General features: G+C 40.6%; 2 protein-coding genes across 2 annotated transcripts; both read left to right on the forward strand.

Moving 5' to 3' along the window:
- Positions 1-627: 627 nt before the first annotated feature.
- On the forward strand, positions 628-7,504 carry LOC123150220 (nucleolar protein 10). The gene is made up of 16 exons (XM_044570053.1): positions 628-904; positions 1,026-1,124; positions 1,607-1,698; positions 1,846-1,946; positions 2,292-2,382; positions 2,613-2,671; positions 2,759-2,879; positions 2,979-3,047; positions 3,644-3,696; positions 4,130-4,238; positions 4,344-4,514; positions 4,599-4,757; positions 5,024-5,116; positions 5,220-5,402; positions 6,181-6,371; positions 6,592-7,504. Exons 1-16 carry the CDS (start codon positions 757-759, stop codon positions 7,133-7,135), a joined length of 2,283 nt encoding a protein of 760 aa, XP_044425988.1. The 5' UTR covers positions 628-756; the 3' UTR covers positions 7,136-7,504.
- Positions 7,505-10,005: 2,501 nt separating this feature from the next.
- On the forward strand, positions 10,006-13,123 carry LOC123152236 (39S ribosomal protein L47, mitochondrial). Its single transcript, XM_044571834.1, has 3 exons — positions 10,006-10,318; positions 10,729-10,886; positions 12,669-13,123. The coding sequence occupies exons 1-3, from the start codon at positions 10,168-10,170 to the stop codon at positions 12,774-12,776; spliced, it is 417 nt and encodes a 138-aa protein (XP_044427769.1). The 5' UTR covers positions 10,006-10,167; the 3' UTR covers positions 12,777-13,123.
- Positions 13,124-17,668: the final 4,545 nt, after the last annotated feature.

Consider the following 17,668-nt stretch of genomic DNA (forward strand, 5'->3'; position numbering starts at 1 on the left):
TCGGGACAGTAGACTAGTTGCACAACAAAGTTATCGTGGTTGCTAGATTGCAATCTCATAGAAAGTTGAATCATACAGATCCACAAAATAGTTTTGGAAAAAGTTGCACGATGTAGTACTAAAGTTGCACCATATAGCATTAAAGTTGACATCGAAAAAATTTCGTCGAAATATACCCCTGGGGGATCGACTTTCAAAGATCTCGTCGCATGAGTTCCAGCAGTGAAAACGGATCTAAATTTCGACGAGCGGTTTGAAAGATATGACTTTTTAAAATTTAGAACTCCAAAATAAATGCCCAAATGATGCGCGTGCACATGGAATAATTTGGGTAAAAACACAGACGAGGGCGGACGAGTCGCTCCTACAGCTGAGCTAAATGGACAAAAAAGACCAAATCCGTGTTCGAGATAAAAACTCTGGTTAGAGGAGATAGGAAAGGTTCAGGGGAAGGCTATGATGCGTGAGCAAGGATCCTGTTAGCCACGAGCTTGCCCGGAAGAAAAACAAAAACAAAAACAAAAACAGCAGAGTCGAAACCCTAGGCCCAGCGAGCCGAGCCAGCGAAACCCAGCCGCCGCAACCGCACCTAAACCCTAAGGCCCAGCCCATCCCATCTCCTCCTCCTTTTCTCCCCACAGCTCGCTCTCCCGCCGTCGCCGCAGTCTTCTTCCTCCAGCACCCCCGCCCCCTCCAAGCCTCCCCAAACCCCGCCCACTTGCCGCCAGCGCCAGGCGCGCGCGCTCGAGGGTGGGCATGGCCGCCAAGGGCGGCGGCGGCGGCGGGGTGGGGACGCTCAAGTCGACCTCCATCAACGGCGTCAAGCTCTACTCCGTCACCGGCAAGAACTACGTCGCCCCATGGGTCCTCGCCAAGAAGAAGCGCTCCCTCCGCAAGGACGCAGGCAAGCCACCGCCCCCGACTTCAGAAATCCCCCCCTTGGTCCTTGCTTGCTCCTCTGTCTGTCTGCTTTTTATCGATTCACTCATGGTGCCGTTGCTGCTTGCTTGCTTGATTTCTCTCAGAGTACCAGCGCCGGCTGGAGCTGATCCATGACCTCAGGTTCGAGACCGCCACCACCAGGATCAAGGTCACCCCCGACGGCCAGTACGTCATCGCCTCAGGTATACACGCAACCAAAGCACTCCTTGTTTCCAGTCGGTGTCAATGTTGCCGTGATATGAAGAAAAAAAATGCTAAGTAATGTAATTCAGAAGGATGATAAATAGAGTGCCACGTTAGCCTAACAAACGTTGAAGGAATTAGTTTGCCAACTCAACTCAACATAGATTGTGTGAAGGTGTAGTCTTTATGCGGCATGCCTTCAGCACCCAACCCACCATCTGCAATTGAGATTTGGTCCTCTCTTCACCTGGAGGAGTTAGCCCAGCAGAGCGAACCGAGCTTGAAATATAAGACTTGCTGGTGTGGGTCGTGGGTCGGAATAGTTTAATTTGTTTGCTTCTAAGAACGCAAAGCGATTCCAGCTCTGGATAGTCGTGCTAGTCATAAGGTGGTAAGGAAATTATCCATATGTAGTTCACTCTTTGTAACTTATAGCTTTAAAAATTATCCATATGTAATTCTCATGCCTTGTATTTTCCAGGTATTTACCCCCCACAAATGAAAGTCTTTGAGTTGAAGGAATTGTCAATGAAGTTTGAGAGGCACATGATCTCAGAAATTATTGATTTCGAGGTACTTATAGTTTAATATAGTGAAACATATGTCTTCTCAACTGCTGGGCAGTCTTTTTTAATATTATATTCTTGAAAACACAGGTCACACGTTATTTAGCTGCTTTAATGTTTTCGACGTAACAAACTTGATTGTATCTTTCTTTAGGTCCTTGGTGATGACTACTCAAAACTTGCGTTCCTGTGTGCTGATCGTTCTGTATGCTTGCATGCGAAGTACGGAAGCCATTATAGCGTGAGAATTCCAAGGTTAGTTTGTTCTGTCATCTAATATTTCTTTAGTTTTCATTTCATTGCTTTTCTGATATATATAGCTTGTCCTCTTATATATCATTTTTAGTTACAACATATTGTTTGATGTATGCTACTACTAGTACTCCCTCCATTTGTAAGTTTTTGCCTGTTGTCTTTGACTTGAGCTCGTCAAGGTTTATCCACCAATAGTTTTGTAAGTATGTGTTGTTTGGTTTGAACAGAGAAGTTCTGTGTTGGATGATAACAGCCAGTGATACCATGGCGATGAGGAGTTTGTATATAGTCCTTGCTTGTCCTAATATTAAATTTACATACTGATATTATTATCCATATTAACAGAATGGGAAGGGACTTGGCCTATGATTGCTGGTCTTGCGACTTGCTATGTGCTGCTTCGTCATCAGATCTGTATAGAATCAACTTAGAGCAGGTCAGATTTGAGTCCTTGATTATTCATGAATATAGAGTTATTTGGTTATCCGTAGTCTCTCACATAATTTACGTGACACTGCTAGTACACAACTAATATTAAGTAAGTATAAGCAGGTTATTTTGAATATAAAGCCACTGTGCATAGAGCCGCAATGATGCCTTTTCTTGTTATGCTTCCAGTCTTTCTAGAATAAACATGCACACATTTTAAAATTGTAAATTTTGCAGGGAAGGTTCCTCGCATCCCTTTCTTCCCAATCTCCGGCAATAAATGTGGTTACACGGAGGTAGTTCTTTTTTATGGACTCTTGTCTTTGGAGTGAAATTCTTATTGAGTATTGTTAACCTATCATTGTTTTCGGTGGTACTCCCAGTATGATACATGGGCTTGTTGCTTGTGGTGGTGAGGACGGTGCGGTTGAATGCTTTGATATGAGGAGGAAGTCTTCTGTTGGCAGAATTAATACAGCTTCTTCTTCTGAAGATGTTGACCAGGTATCTTATTGTGCCTTATCAGCAACTTGCTAGTAATAATACACTAATACTGCAACTTTTTGACATTGTATTGGTGATTCTTATGCTTCAAAACTGCAGGAGGTCACGTCTTTGCAGTTCGATGAAAATCAAGGGTACCTTCTTGCAGTAGGGAGCAGCGTAGGAAAGGTTCGATTCATCATCTGCTATGTTCTTATTATTTGATTTTCACAGCAGGAAACATTTGAAGTTTTTATTATTCCATCTGACATTATCCAGTCAGAACTAACAAGCAGTGATCTCATTGATTTGCAATGCATAGAAAATTTGGCGTTATTTCTATTTCTAGAATGATTCATGTAGTTTTACTTCATTTGTCTTATGTTACTGTGCTAAACATGTAATATTTGTTCAAATTGTGCACTTGCTTCTGATAGCTACTCCCTCCATCTGGAAATACTCGTTGGAGAAATGGATGTATCTAGACGTATTTAGTTCTGGATACATCGATTTTTCCGACAAGTATTTCCGGACGGAGTGAGTACTTGGTATCTTTTATTTCAAAAAATATGATCTGCCATTGATTATCTTACTACGAGTTTAAAGGTAATTGTGGCTTGGTAGCCTCTTTTTTTTTCCCGAAGTCATGTGATGACTGCTGATTTTGTTGTGTACTCATTGGCTGGATGAAAGGATCATCCTGTCTAACAAACTAATAATGCTGATAATCTAATTTCTAAAAATTACGATATTCAATTTGTTTGCTGCGTTTGGATTTCCTGCAGGTATCTATATATGATATACGCATGTCTTCGCCTCTGCGAGTCAAGGATCACATGTAAGATCTGTATATTTTTATTACGGGAAGAAATTTGTTTGCTTGTTATGCAAGATCAGTTTCAAACATTTTTTTTCTTTAGATTCCATTAGGAATGTGTGAATTTATTGGATTGAAGGAAAGAAAACATCCATATCACTACATGTTGGGTTTCTGACGAGATTCCCCTGTGATCCTTCATTCCAAATGGGACCTTATATTTCTAATATCATGTTATCCCGGTCATACAGAACAGTACCACTTGGAGCTGATATAAATACACCTCTATGCCTTCTAAATGTGTATTCTGTGTTGGAATCTTGCAACTCCAGATCAGAATAGGCTTTACACAGAAGGATATCAAGCTCGATTAAATCCTAAATAGCTGATCATTCTTTTGTTAGATATTGTACTCTTCACTAAGCATGTAACAGGTGTTTTTTATTTATTGCAGGTATGGCAGTCCAATTTTGAATATCAAGTGGCACCAGACACTTAATTCTTCGGAACCTAAACTGATAACTGCTGATAAGCATATAGTGAGAGTTTGGGATCCTAATACAGTGAGTTCCATCCTTCTCTGAGTAGTGCTAGACCTCATTTTTTCGTGGGTGGCATTGACTTCTTTGTTAGATGATGATGGCCTCATCTCACTATTTCCTTTTTAGGGAAACAACATGACTAGCATTGAACCTGATAATGGCTCTATCAATGATGTTTGCATCTTCCCGAATAGTGGTTTAATGCTATTAGCCCTGGACAACAGCCAGATACCTGCCCACTTCATTCCTGCACTTGGCCCTGCTCCAAAGTGGTGCTCACATCTTGATAACTTAACTGTGAGTGAATTCTCCCCATTAGTCTTTTGGCTAGTGTAGTAAACCTTGCCTTGACATTTCCTTGTGTCATATATACTCAAACAGGAGGAGATGGAAGAGAAACAAGAAAACACATTATATGATGATTACAAGTTTTTGACTGAAGAAGAGATGGAACGATTGGGCCTCTCTGAGTACAAAAACAGTGATGCTGTCAGAGCACATTTACATGGATACGTGATACGCTACGATCTATATAAGAAGGTACCTTTCTGTTCATATATTCATGGTACTGCAATTTACTTGAACAGTTCAGGTAGGGTTGCTGTCAACTACCCACCTGAATTTCCAACATGAGGACATTTTATTCTGTACACAGTTTGTCTTTGTAAAAATAGTTTCTATATATAAGTCTGACAACATAGTTTAACATAAATGTGGACTTCCTATATCTATTTGTTGTCGGTGGATGGATCGAAGAAAAGAACACTTCATACATGCTATTTACTAGGATCTGTATTTCTCTCCAGCAACGGGCTAAACTTCATATTGCTGATTATGAGACTCTTCAAAATGACATGAAGGCCAAGAAACTAGCAGACCTAAGGAAATCTCGTATAACGGTAATGTTTGCTCATCTGTTCCTTGTATGTATTATATCTGGCATCTGTCAGTGTGTGATCCTTACCATACCTAATGAGTGCCAATATTAATTTACTCGTGCAGCAAGTTGTTAAAATACCAAAGGCTAACCGGCAACTTTTGGACGATATACGGACAGCGGAAGAGGAAATAGATGCTGATGTGGAGAATGCTAGTAAATCAAGCATCAGGAAGAAGAAAATGAAACTAGATATGAAAAAGGCATTGTTGACTGATCCGCGTTTCCAAAAAATGTTTGAAAATAAGGTATGCATTCCAGTTTCCAACTTGATTTTTGAATCAAATTTCTCATACCCAAATTTCTCTTTCAAAACCATGACAGTATCACTTGCTTGTTTTTGGCCAAAATACCATTTTCTTACAAGCGTGTCAAAGAGCCTAATCCCATCAGATCTAGTATGGCTATCTGCAATCTTTGCAAAAAAAGTGTAATTTTGCAGAACAAATTCTTAAACGTGTGGTAGTGTGTATATCTAAAAGAAATTACTCTTTTCTTAGGCAATGTAGATGTCAGATCTTTTGTTGCTACTCCATCCTTTCATGGTACCCTGATAATGTGATGTTTTTGTGGTAGTTCTAAGCCGTGACAAAGTTTTGTCAGGTCAACTCTATTATGCATTTCATGTTTGTACCTTGATGTTTTCCTGATCGTGTACTGTCTTGATGCTTATTCAGCTATGTCACTGTTTCATTTGAAACTGAAAGCTTGTATATCTGTATGCATGCTAGCATTGTTGATAACATAATATCCTTGGATTTGTGTATTCTGTACACAATTGTTCCTCATCCACAGTACTATGTATGAGAAACTGAGTGTAGAAGAGAGGTTCAGCTAAAACCAACACATGGTTTAAGAAAAGAGGCTAAAACCAGTACATTGTCATAACTTTGTTTACAGTGCCCAGTGCTCCACAGCATGAATCATGTCCTGTCTCTGCTTTTTAACTACAAATCACATTTTAAGCTAATTGTTCCTAAATTGGTAATCATGTGTGATTTTCTAATTCATCGATCTTATGTGCAGGATTATGAAATTGATGTAAGTTCAAGAGAATATCAAGCAATCCATCCTCAACTGGCTACAAAGGAACCTCATCTAATCGAGGAACATTTCGAGAGTGTTAGTGAAGACGAAGAAGAACAAGATGCTGATTCATCTGATGCGTCAGCGGAGTCTGACAGTGACAATGACACGCATAATTCAAAGCGTATAAGGTGAGATCTCATCTCATTTTGGTTACGGTGAACTGTGTTGTATGTAAGCTTTTTTCTTTTTGCGGAAAGCTTCTGGAGTGTCAATTTTAGATTACCTCAGAGTATCCAGAATGTATGTATGAATCCATCCCTACTAAATTGGCTGTACTGTCTGTCATATACTCTTATTTGCTGAATTCTTCTTGCTCACCAGAAACATGCTAATGCGGAAATCTTACAGGTTGTATGAAGTGAAGGATGGACGCCATGCCGAGGCATTTTTGAACAGTGTCTCCCTTGGCAATGAGGAAGCTGTGCCCATTGGGGACAGGGTAGCCGCACTCGAAAGGAAACAGAACTCGCGTGCACTCGACAAGGTGAAGTACGGGCCCGGTGGCTCACGGGAGATCTCCTTCAACCCTAGGAGCTCAAGAAGGCGCACCGAAGAAGACGAGCACAGCGAAGAAGAGCAGAAAGACTACAAGAGGAGAAGCGTGCAGTCCCTGGGGTTGAAGCAGAACAAAGCCGAGTTCTATTTATTCGGCGGACGTGGAGGCAGAGGAGGCGGGGGTGGTCGCGGCAGGGGAGGCGGAGGCGATCGTGGTAGGAGGGGCGGGGGCGGGCGTGGCAGGGGAGGTGGAGGCAGAGGTGGAGGTGGTGGTGATTTTGGGGGCGGAAGTGAATTTGGAGGCAGAGGTGGTGGTAGGGGCGGTGGCAGAGGCAGGGGCAGGGGTATGAGTAGGGGTAGGGGAGGGGGCAGGAGCAGAGGAAGGGGTAGGGACTGAGCACCCTCTGTTTGCATGACCCACTTGAAGGTCGCTGCGACATTTCGGCTGTCGAAAACACCAAGATGGTGTGAGACGTTGAAATCCCGAGGCTCATCGCTGCGACATTGAACGGCCCTCCTGGCACACACCTTGTAATCCCCTGATCAGTGTAAAACCGTATCCTGCTTTACGTAAGAGTTAGGATAGTGCTTCCAAAAGTTTGGCAGCGAGAAATTTTGACTGATGTTTCATTATATGGTTTAGTAGGAGTTCTGGATGGCTTTTCGATGAGCAGAACCATGGCACAGAATTACCCTGTTCTCTGTCTGGCCTGGTTACATGTTATAACTTCCAAAGAGAGAAGATGGCATGTTGAGTTTTCTGTGATTCTGCTTGTGTTCATTCGTATATGCTGGATGCCTTGCTATGGCCTATAATGCTATGGTTGTTGCACGTTTGAGATGGTGCGGTGTCCCATGGTTCGTGTGTGTTGATTAAGTGTTGGAGATAAAACTATTCTCGTGTTAACCACTAGGGGAAAAAACTTCTGCATCTAAAAATGCATATAATCCTATTTTATTTTAAGAAATACCATGCTTTATTGATCGAAGCTCATAACTAAAGGGATACAAATAAGATTGTGAGGTGAGCCCAACCATACATGGCGCTGCCGATTTAAAGAAAAACATGTGTTTTATTACAAAAATAAAATATAAAAAGACCTAGCAGTGTGCCTGGGCTATCAGCCTTCGGTGTTGCAGACACAGACATTTCCTTCACCAAATCCCTACCAAAATCCATTTTCTTCGCATCTAAACCCTTCTTCCCAATCCGCAAACCCCACTTCTCAATCCTCAAAGACTATCTGATTGCAAGATATAGCTGCTGAGGGTTTTATCTTCAAATCCTGGCAAAATTCCTTTCGCATCTGAATCCTTCTTTCCAATCCGCAAAGGCTATATCTCGCTTACTGCAAGATCCAGCTGCTCATGGCTGTATCTTTGTTTAAGTTTGTATTTAATTTAAGTTTATGTTTTTGTTTAATTAATTATTCTCCTTTCCTTTCTTGTTTTATGTATTTTTATGATTTCTATTTACGTTTACCTTTTTTGCTTTTCCATTTTTATTTTCTATATGTCTTTTAACATTTTTTATTTTTTGTTTCTATATAATTTTAAAATTACGTGAATATTTTAGTGATAAAACTAATAATAACCTTTCAAATATATAGTACTCCATCTGTTTCAGAATATAAGCTGTATAGATTTCCGTGCAAGTCAATCATTTGAATGTTTGACCAAGATTATAGAATAAAATAACAATATCTGCAATACCTAGTAGATAAAATATGAAACTACTTTTTATGATGGATAAAATGATATAAATTTTGTATTGTGAATGTTGATATATTTTTCTAAAAACTCGATCAAACTTGCACTCGTTTGACTTTTCAAAAGTATATTGTTGTAAAAAATCGCACACCCCTTGAGCATGACTCAAGACGTGGTCACCCCACAGGTCCACATAATCTATTTCAACACAACACCACGAGGTCTTCTCCCCTCCCCCCTCTCTCCCTTCGTGTGCGTGTTAGTGTGTTTGTTTCATAATTGCAATAAAATGACAACACATTAAGGACTAAAGTGATAGCCCAATTCCAACATATTATCCACAATATTCTCATGATATGCAAAAGTTGAAAGCTTATGAAAACAAATAAATAATTGATTGGTTGCAAATTATAGTTTGCTCCTACATTAAAAGAACCAACTAACTATGCATGATCATGTTTCTCCAACAAAAGATTAGGTAAACGCTGGTGTTCGGTTCTACGAAAATGGTAAAAAATAATCATTAAAGTACTTTAAAATTGTAAAAAGGAAAAATTAAAACACATGTACTTTGATACTTTGATTTACCGGAAAATCATGTATTTTACGACAACGGAAGAACCAACCGCTCTAGAATAGATGCATAATTGAGGAACTTCCTGGCGTAACACCCCTGGGTAAGACCAGATGAATGTCTCGAGATTGAGTCAATCTTGTCATGTTTAGAATATTAATTATAATCTCTAGATCCTTTAATTAATTGTTTGTACAATAAAACAACAGCTACACTAGGGTCCCATGATCTTGAATATAGTAGTTTGTGTTGGGAGACGATTGATAATCTTCTCCTTTCCAGATGTATGCATTCCAACCAGCTATTGCTAAAAAATGTACTCCCTCCGTCAATACAAAATTAGTACAGAGCTGAGTCACTTATTTTGGGACGGAGGAAGTATATTCCAAATGATAAATTCCTATGACTAATTCTAGCACAACACATGAAGCAAACGTCAAAAGGAGGAATAATCATGTAGAGGGGCGAGACGTGGGGACTTATTCAGAGCACGACCACACGGATCGAGAGGGTACGGGCAATAATTCCCATAAATTTGCTCTCCTATATCTCAAAACGGGGACTCCCTTGAGAAGATTCTAAGATTTCTTCAACTCGAGAAGCTTTCAGGCCCGACGAGATGGGCATGGTGCGGTCCCGTCTTCAAATCATCCCTTAGCTCGCAAAACGATCTTATATTACCGGACAGAAGGAGTATAACATATCGTATTTTGGTCTTATACTACCTCCGTTTTTAAATACATATAAGTCTTTTTTAAAGATTTCAATATAAACTATATATAGACATATTTTAAATTGCGGATTCATTCATTTTGCTCCGTATGCAGTCCCTTGTTAAAATCTCTAATATATTTACTTCACAGCAACAACGAACAACAAGAAAAATCACTGCGAATCTCAGTCTGAATCTACTGTATGAATTACGAACTGACCCCTGTACAAGTTATCACCTTATTTTATTAGGCCCGGCCCAGTTAGCCTGTTGGCGGGCGACGAACCCTCTCCTCCTTCCCATTCCCTTCCCCAGTCACCCTGTCCGCTCGCCGCCGCCGCCGCCGCCCGACTCACCGAAGAATATACCAGCGCGCGCGCGCGTGCTCTCTCCTCCCCCGTATCCGCCCGATCCCTCTTCCGGCCCCGCCGCGATGCTCTCCCTGTCCAGGACGCTCGCGAGGCGGCTCTTCTCCACCGCCGCCGCCGCCTCGACGCCGCTGGCGAGGAAGGCGCAGAACCCCCTCGAGGAGTTCTTCGACGTCGAGCGGAGCACCCAGGACGACCAGCCCGCGCCCCACTACGGTACGTGTGCCCCTCCCTCCCTCCCGCTCGCCCCCAACTCACTTTTCCACCCCAGGTGTTGTAGTGTAGACGGAATGGGCAGAGACTCTAGTTTGTTTGCTTAGTGGGTACCCACTCTGTAACGCCAATCAGTACCGGAGTTTGATGCTCATGTATCTCTTCTCACGTGGCGTTGCGGCCGCGGTCTGCGCGGTGGCCATATAGAGCGCCGGAAACGACGGCTCTTTTATTTTTGAAAGGAGGTGTGATGTTTTCTTTTTTCTTTTATTTTTGAAAGGAGGTGTGATGTTTTCTTTTTTCTTTTATTTTTGAAAGGAGGTGTGATGTTTTCTGCTTTGAGCAAATGAATTTACGCGTCATTTTTGTCAAGAAAGCTTATGGGTGTCCCCTTTTGTTTCATTAATTGGCAGGTCGTGGCTGGAAGGCTTCTGAACTGCGCCTCAAGTCTTGGGATGACCTTCATAAGCTGTGGTATGTCCTTCTAAAGGAAAAGAACATGCTCATGTCTCAACGCCAGATGCTGGCTTCAGAGAGCATGCGTTTCCCAAATCCGGAGCGCATTTCCAAGGTATATCTGCTGCCACAACCTAACACCATTCCTCAAGCAGTTAACTGCTTATTACTGCATATTTTGGTTCTCTGTCAACATAACCATGTCCACCTGCAACAATTTGTGATTTAATCAACTAATTTTATCATACTTTTTGTAAGATGTTTTCTCACCCCATGTGTGGATGGCAAACTATATATGCCCACTGCCAAATAAAACTGGTGTATTTCTGAACCTCTGACATCTCTATTTAATCAAATATTTTACATACTTGCACATTTTCTGCTAGTTAATAGAACTGCAGTTGGCTCTAGTTTCATGATGAATTAAAAGTCACATTGGCTGTTCTACTGGCCCTGTCAAGTTGTTCCATGGAGTGACCTAAATAAGTTGTGCTATATTCTCGATTCTTCATGAACTTTACTGTCCTTGAATATCATTGGTTCTGATAACCAAACCTTGTCATCAAAGATACTGTCTAGTGCGCAGAAACAATGGGCTTTGTGATAAACTAAACTACAGAATTGCTATTTTTGCGGCTAACAGAATATTTTTATTTCGCCTGTTTTGTAAATTATGCTGCACGTACATACTGGAAAACAAATCAGTTTTGCAGAATTGGAGAAAATTTAATGAAATCACGGGTGTCTTGGTCATAGTGCTGAACATTGGTCACTGCATATTTTGGTTCTCAGTCCACATAACCATGTCCATGTGCAACGAATTTTGATTTAATCAAATAATTGTAACATACTTTTTGTTTTGCTCATTCCACCTGTGGATGGCAAGCTATGCCCACTGCAAGTCAAATTGTTGTATTTCGGAACCCCTGCTATCTCTATCTAATCACATATTTATGATACTTGCACATTTTTTGCTAGTTAATAGAATTACAATTTGGTGGCTCTAGTTTCACGATGGATTAAAAGTCAGATATACCATTGGTTATTCTACAGGTCCTGTTAAGTTACTCCATTGCGGTCTTTTTGAGTCTTCATTTAACTTTATTGTCCTTGAATATCCTTGGTTCAGACAACCAAACTGTGTAACCAAAGAAGCCGTGTAGTCTGCACCTAGTGTTTTTTGCTCCCAAATATTGGCCTTCGTGATAAACTGAAGCACAGAAGTACTTCTTTTGCATCAGTGAAATAATAAGGTGCATGGACATGATGAAAAAAAAATTGTTTTTGCAGATTTTTTAGGGAAAATTTATGAAACCATGGTGTCGTAGGGACGGTAACTACTTTTTTCTTCTTCAAAATGATAATTCATTGGTAGTGTTCAAAACGTTGGTGCAGCCTGGTCACTTGTTAATGTTATTTTGCGTTGAGCACTGGGTGCTTACTTTTCAAGACATAATGGGGGAAGAGTTAGTCAACTATATCTTGTTGATGATCTTTTCAATCTGGGTCTATGACCTGCTTTATAGGCTAGCATTTCCTCCTTGTGGTTCTTGTCAATTGTCGACGTGACCCGGTCTTTCTTGTCATGAGCATATTTTTTTGTTCAAGACATCTTTTCTGTTAGGATTCTGCTTAGCGCTGGGTACATGATTTTCAGGAAATAGTGAGTAAACAGTTAGTCAACAGTATGTTGTTGGTGATCTTTTCAGTATGGGGATATGACCTGCTTTCATAGGGTACCGCGGCCCCCATTTGGTTCTTGCCAAGAGTCAACTAGAGGACTTGAAAATTTCTTACCAGCGCGCACATGAGTGTCGTCTTATTTCCAATTCATCTTTTCTGTTCCTTAGGCGGCAGAACCTGACTCGCCCCGCTATTGTTTGTTTGTTTGTTTCAGGTGAAGAGATCGATGTGCCGGATCAAGCACGTGCTGACGGAGCGGGCCATTGCGGACCCTGACCCGAGGAGGACTGCGGAGATGAAGCGGATGATCAACGCCATGTGACCGATCCACGCCGCGCCACGCTACTACTGTCCGTAAGCAGCAGCCGTAGCAGAATTAGCATCTATCTAGTGGAAAGAACGAATTTGCTCGCTTTCCCTTCTTGTGTTGTATGCCTCCCCCCGTGAGATGCATAAGACCAGCAATCCTTGAGAATCGCCCCCGACAGTTCCCCAGATGAACGTCAATGGACTTGTGTTGGAATAATCGCAACCGTCTTTTTCTTTGTGTGTGTGTGTGTGTGTGTGTGTGTGTGTGGCAAAGTACCATCCGGCTGTTTGTTTGCACAATGTGTTATGGATGTCCATTGGTTTCATTTCTGGCTCTGCGTAGCCAGAGCTTCGTTTTCAGTCGGCCATTCATTCATTTAGTCGTGCAATGTTTTTTTTTATCATGTGAATGCAGGACAGGAAATGTGTCCTTGTGTCTTGTAAACAATACGTACATGAGCAATCCTTCCGGCACCAGCCGCACGGGCATATCTCCATCACTATCACGCACTACAAAAATACAAATCCCCAGCCACCATTCTCCCTGGAACGCTCCATCAACATTTGTTTTTAATTGATCGCCATCTGGTTTAAGTTAACCCGCCGACTCACCCGATGATTGGAAAGGGGCCTCACTTCTGCAAATTCTGCAGCGAATCCAGCGCCCACGACCTCGCTTGAGCAGCACTTGTCAGTATTGGGCAAATCGTCAACATTTTTCAATTTCGTGGACACTTCTACGAATTTTTGACATTTTCTAAAATCAAGAGCATTTTTTGAATTCATGAACATTTTATACTATTTGCATTTTTTAAAACAATTTTCTTGAATCGGCGAACAATTCTAGAATGGACGAACATTGTTTTGGAAATTGGTGGAACAGTTTTTGAAATTTATGAACATTTTTTTGATTTAACGAACATTTTTTAATTTCATGATCATTTTTTGAATCAGCGAATATTTTACGAATGAGTACACTATTTTGTAAGTCACGAACAATTTTTGAATTTTTAGGATATTCTTCTGTTCATGAACATTCTTTGAATTGGCAAAATTTTGTTCAATTTCATTAAAATTTCTTTAATACATGAATTTTATAAAACCCATGAACATTTTCGGATTTCCCAAAAAATTGTTTTCAAAATTTCGAACTTTTTGAATAAGCAACGTTTTTACATAAAACACGAACATTTTGTGAATCAACAAACATTGTATGGTTTATTAAATATTTTATTCAAAATTCTCATTTTTTAATTTTTGAAAATTTTTAAAGTCCAAAATTATTTAAAGTATAAAAATAATAATAAAAAAATTTAAAAACAGGCCGCATGGACATGTGCCGGCCCAAATGGGCGCGCTGCGTCTTCTCCTAGTGCGCAGGCGCACTATAGGAGGTCCCTACTGCATGGGCCGACCCAGGCGAGGGATTCCCTTTGTGAGGCGTTTTTTTATCACTTATAGGTGGCGTTGGTGGGTAATATTTTACAATTTTGGGGGCCATTTCCATGACGTATTTCAAGAAGCAATAGCCCCTTTATTATTAATTAGGTATAGATAATGGGGCCAGTCCATGCTCCATCGTATACCTGCTCGTGATGTGGCCGACAGCACCGGGGGTCACTGCCGCGTCTGTCCTCTGATGATGCACGTATCTTGTGGAACACTCCTAAGTATCAAGCGTGAGGTTCCCATGAATTACTCCTTCCGTAATATAAGATGTTATCTCATTCAATATGTGAGTATATTGGATGTAGTAACGTCTTATATTATGGGACAGAGGGAGTAGTTACTAGTTAGTAGTGGTGCCACTTTGTTGTCTTATCTTAGTAGAAGTAGTATGTTGTTTCTTTGCACAATGTGATGTTCATTGCCCTCCCCCCCCCCCCCCCCCCTCCTCTTCTCATTTAGTAGCAGAACATGTTTATCATGACGTTGGCTTGCAGAACAGCTGCACTGCAACCACGCACGAGGTTCTCGTGAATTACTATATGTATGTATGTATGTATCGCTTGGTGTTTTGTTTAGTTGTGGCAGAGCTCCTTGTTGGTTGTCCTCGGTGCTCGTAGACACCTATGCAATCGCTGTAGGTTGCTCTATCTCTTCTTTTAAGTTTTTTTTCTGATCGAAAGGGGTCCCCCCGCCCCTTTTGATTAAAAACGAGGCAAAAAAGAAACACATAATGACTATTCACAACGCTGGGGCTAAACCGAAGTACCTGAGCTAGTAAGTTCTCAGACCGACCGACATCATGAGCATAAGGAAATTCATACAGGAGCTAACTATCACATAAGCATCAACATCAGCTGGAATGGGACCTCAGATAGATGCCATGTTGATCAATTCTGGTGTTCACTTTATTCTTCATCTCGAGGTAATCCTCTTCTCCGATCTAGCAGAAGCATGTGTTCCTTAATCAATTTTGATTGAGTGTCCGAGCAGAGAATCTTCCATTGATGAAGCGACACACTTGCTTTTCCAGAAGAATCCATATATCTTTCCACACTACTCCTTGAAAACACAAATCATTTCGCAGTGTCCATAAGCTCCAGATGGATGCAATACATGCCATACCAATCAAGTTATTACTTCAATTCCACAGATCAGGTAATTCAGATATACTAGTAGGGGAAATAAACTGAAAAACTTCAGCAATGACTCTCCACAATTTTTTTATGAGTTATATATGCACATGTCCGCTTAATTATACATGCAAACGTGTGCGCATGCAGTTTTCACTGGATCTTGTTAATCATTGAAGTTGACAAGGGAAAAGTTCAAGTACTGGACTCACTACTTAAAAAAGCTGCTAACTACGAAATCGTGAGGGGGATGGTCAACAGGTAATTTCAATCATTATCCAACTATATGTTGGCCTCTTTTTAGGTCATCATTTCCTGATACCAACTAATTAATAACTCCTTTATGCCAGTTTCAAAAAAAAATAACTCCTTTCTTCATTTTATTTGCCGGCGGGCAGGGCTTGACAAAAGTTCATCAAACAGGTTGAAGGCCCACGGAAAAAAGAGCTGAAATTGATCCGACCCAAGGCAATTAATTAAGTAGCTAGTACCAGCTAGCTACCATGCATATCTTTAATTCTAATTTTAATACCATTAATTATCATGCTTGACCAATTATTATTTGATTGAATTCTATTCTCGTAAAGGCCCTGAAGCAGGTGCATGGGACTGATTTATGTGTATTTTATGTTTGCGAGAACATTCACATGATGACTACCGAAAGGACCAGAACTGATAGAGACCAATGGGTACGTTTGCCAGAACACTATTCATAATTTTTACATCATTACCTAATATATATACACACAACTAATAATACATGTATACTTTGATCTATTCTTTAAAGATGAAGGAGATGCAGGATCAGGTCCTACCGGATGCTCGCGTACGAGCACTTCAAAAGGAAATAGCGGGATTTTTGCTCGACCAGGTTATAGATCCCAAAGGAGAATTCCATTACCCGCTACCGCTATAATGCCTCCATGTAATGATCTGCAAATTGTAGGAGAAATTGTATATACCAAATTGTATATATACATGTGTATGTGTGAATGGTGGTGCAAGACATTCGATGATATATATATATATATATATATATATATATATATATATATATATATATATATATACATGTGTATATATGATCGGTTCTATGAGAAATTCTATTTATATATATGCATAACGTGTACAATATGTAGTATCGTAAAATACCAGCAAATGAAAAAAATTAAATGGAAAAAATTAAAGGAAAAATAAATCATAAAACCAAAACCCCTAAACCTTTTAGTACCGGTTGGTGTTACCAACCGGTACTAAAGGTCCCCCAACCCCCGGCGCTGGCTCGTGCCACTGAAGGAAATATGCCCTAGATGCAATAATAAGTTATTATTTATTTCCTTATATCATGATAAATATTTATTATTCATGCTAGAATTGTATTAACCGAAAACATAATACTTATGTGAATACATAGACAAACAAAGTGTCACTAGTATGCCTCTACTTGACTAGCTCGTTGATCAAAGATGGTTATGTTTCCTAGCCATTGACATGAGTTGTCATTTGATTAATGGGATCACATCATTAGGAGAATGATGTGATTGACTTGACCCATTCCGTTAGCTTAGCACACGATCGTTTAGTATTCTGCTAATGCTTTCTTCATGACTTATACATGTTCCTATGACTATGAGATTATGCAACTCCCGTTTACCGGAGGAACACTTTGTGTACTACCAAACGTCACAACGTAACTGGGTGATTATAAAGGTGCTCTACAGGTGTCTCCAAAGGTACTTGTTGGGTTGGCGTATTTCGAGATTAAGATTTGTCACTCCGATTGTCGGAGAGGTATCTTTGGGCCCATTCGGTAATGCACATCACTATAAGCCTTGCAAGCATTGCAACTAATGAGTTAGTTGCGGGATGATGTATTGTAGAACGAGTAAAGAGACTTACCGGTAACGAGATTGAACTAGGTATTGAGATACCGACGATCGAATCTCGGGCAAGTAACATACCGATGACAAAGGGAACAACGTATGTTGTTATGCGGTCTGACCAATAAAGATCTTCGTAGAATATGTAGGAGCCAATATGAGCATCCAGGTTCCGCTATTGGTGATTGACCAGAGACGTGTCTCGGTCATGTCTACATAGTTCTCGAACCCGTAGGGTCCGCACACTTAAAGTTTCGATGACAGTTATATTATGAGTTTATGAGTTTTGATGTACCAAAGGTTGTTCGGAGTCCCGGATGTGATCACGGACATGACGAGGAGTCTCAAAATGGTAGAGACATGAAGATTGATATATTGGAAGCCTATATTTGGATATCGGAAGTGTTCCAGGTGAAATCGGGATTTTACCGGAGTACCGAGGGGTT

The sequence above is a fragment of the Triticum aestivum genome, chromosome 7A (assembly GCF_018294505.1).
Source record: "Triticum aestivum cultivar Chinese Spring chromosome 7A, IWGSC CS RefSeq v2.1, whole genome shotgun sequence".
NCBI classification, from domain to species: Eukaryota; Viridiplantae; Streptophyta; class Magnoliopsida; order Poales; family Poaceae; genus Triticum; species Triticum aestivum.

What these genes read in the sequence shown, in the direction of transcription:
- LOC123152236 (XM_044571834.1), top strand. Translation starts at nt 10,168, where the DNA reads ATGCTCTCCCTGTCCAGGACGCTCGCGAGGCGGCTCTTCTCCACCGCC. An exon ending in CCAGCCCGCGCCCCACTACG is followed by an intron (nt 10,319 to 10,728) that starts GTACGTGTGCCC and finishes ATTAATTGGCAG; the next exon opens with GTCGTGGCTGGAAGGCTTCT. An exon ending in ATCCGGAGCGCATTTCCAAG is followed by an intron (nt 10,887 to 12,668) that starts GTATATCTGCTG and finishes TGTTTGTTTCAG; the next exon opens with GTGAAGAGATCGATGTGCCG.
- LOC123150220 (XM_044570053.1), top strand. Translation starts at nt 757, where the DNA reads ATGGCCGCCAAGGGCGGCGGCGGCGGCGGGGTGGGGACGCTCAAGTCG. An exon ending in CACATCTTGATAACTTAACT is followed by an intron (nt 4,515 to 4,598) that starts GTGAGTGAATTC and finishes ATACTCAAACAG; the next exon opens with GAGGAGATGGAAGAGAAACA. An exon ending in AAAAAATGTTTGAAAATAAG is followed by an intron (nt 5,403 to 6,180) that starts GTATGCATTCCA and finishes TCTTATGTGCAG; the next exon opens with GATTATGAAATTGATGTAAG.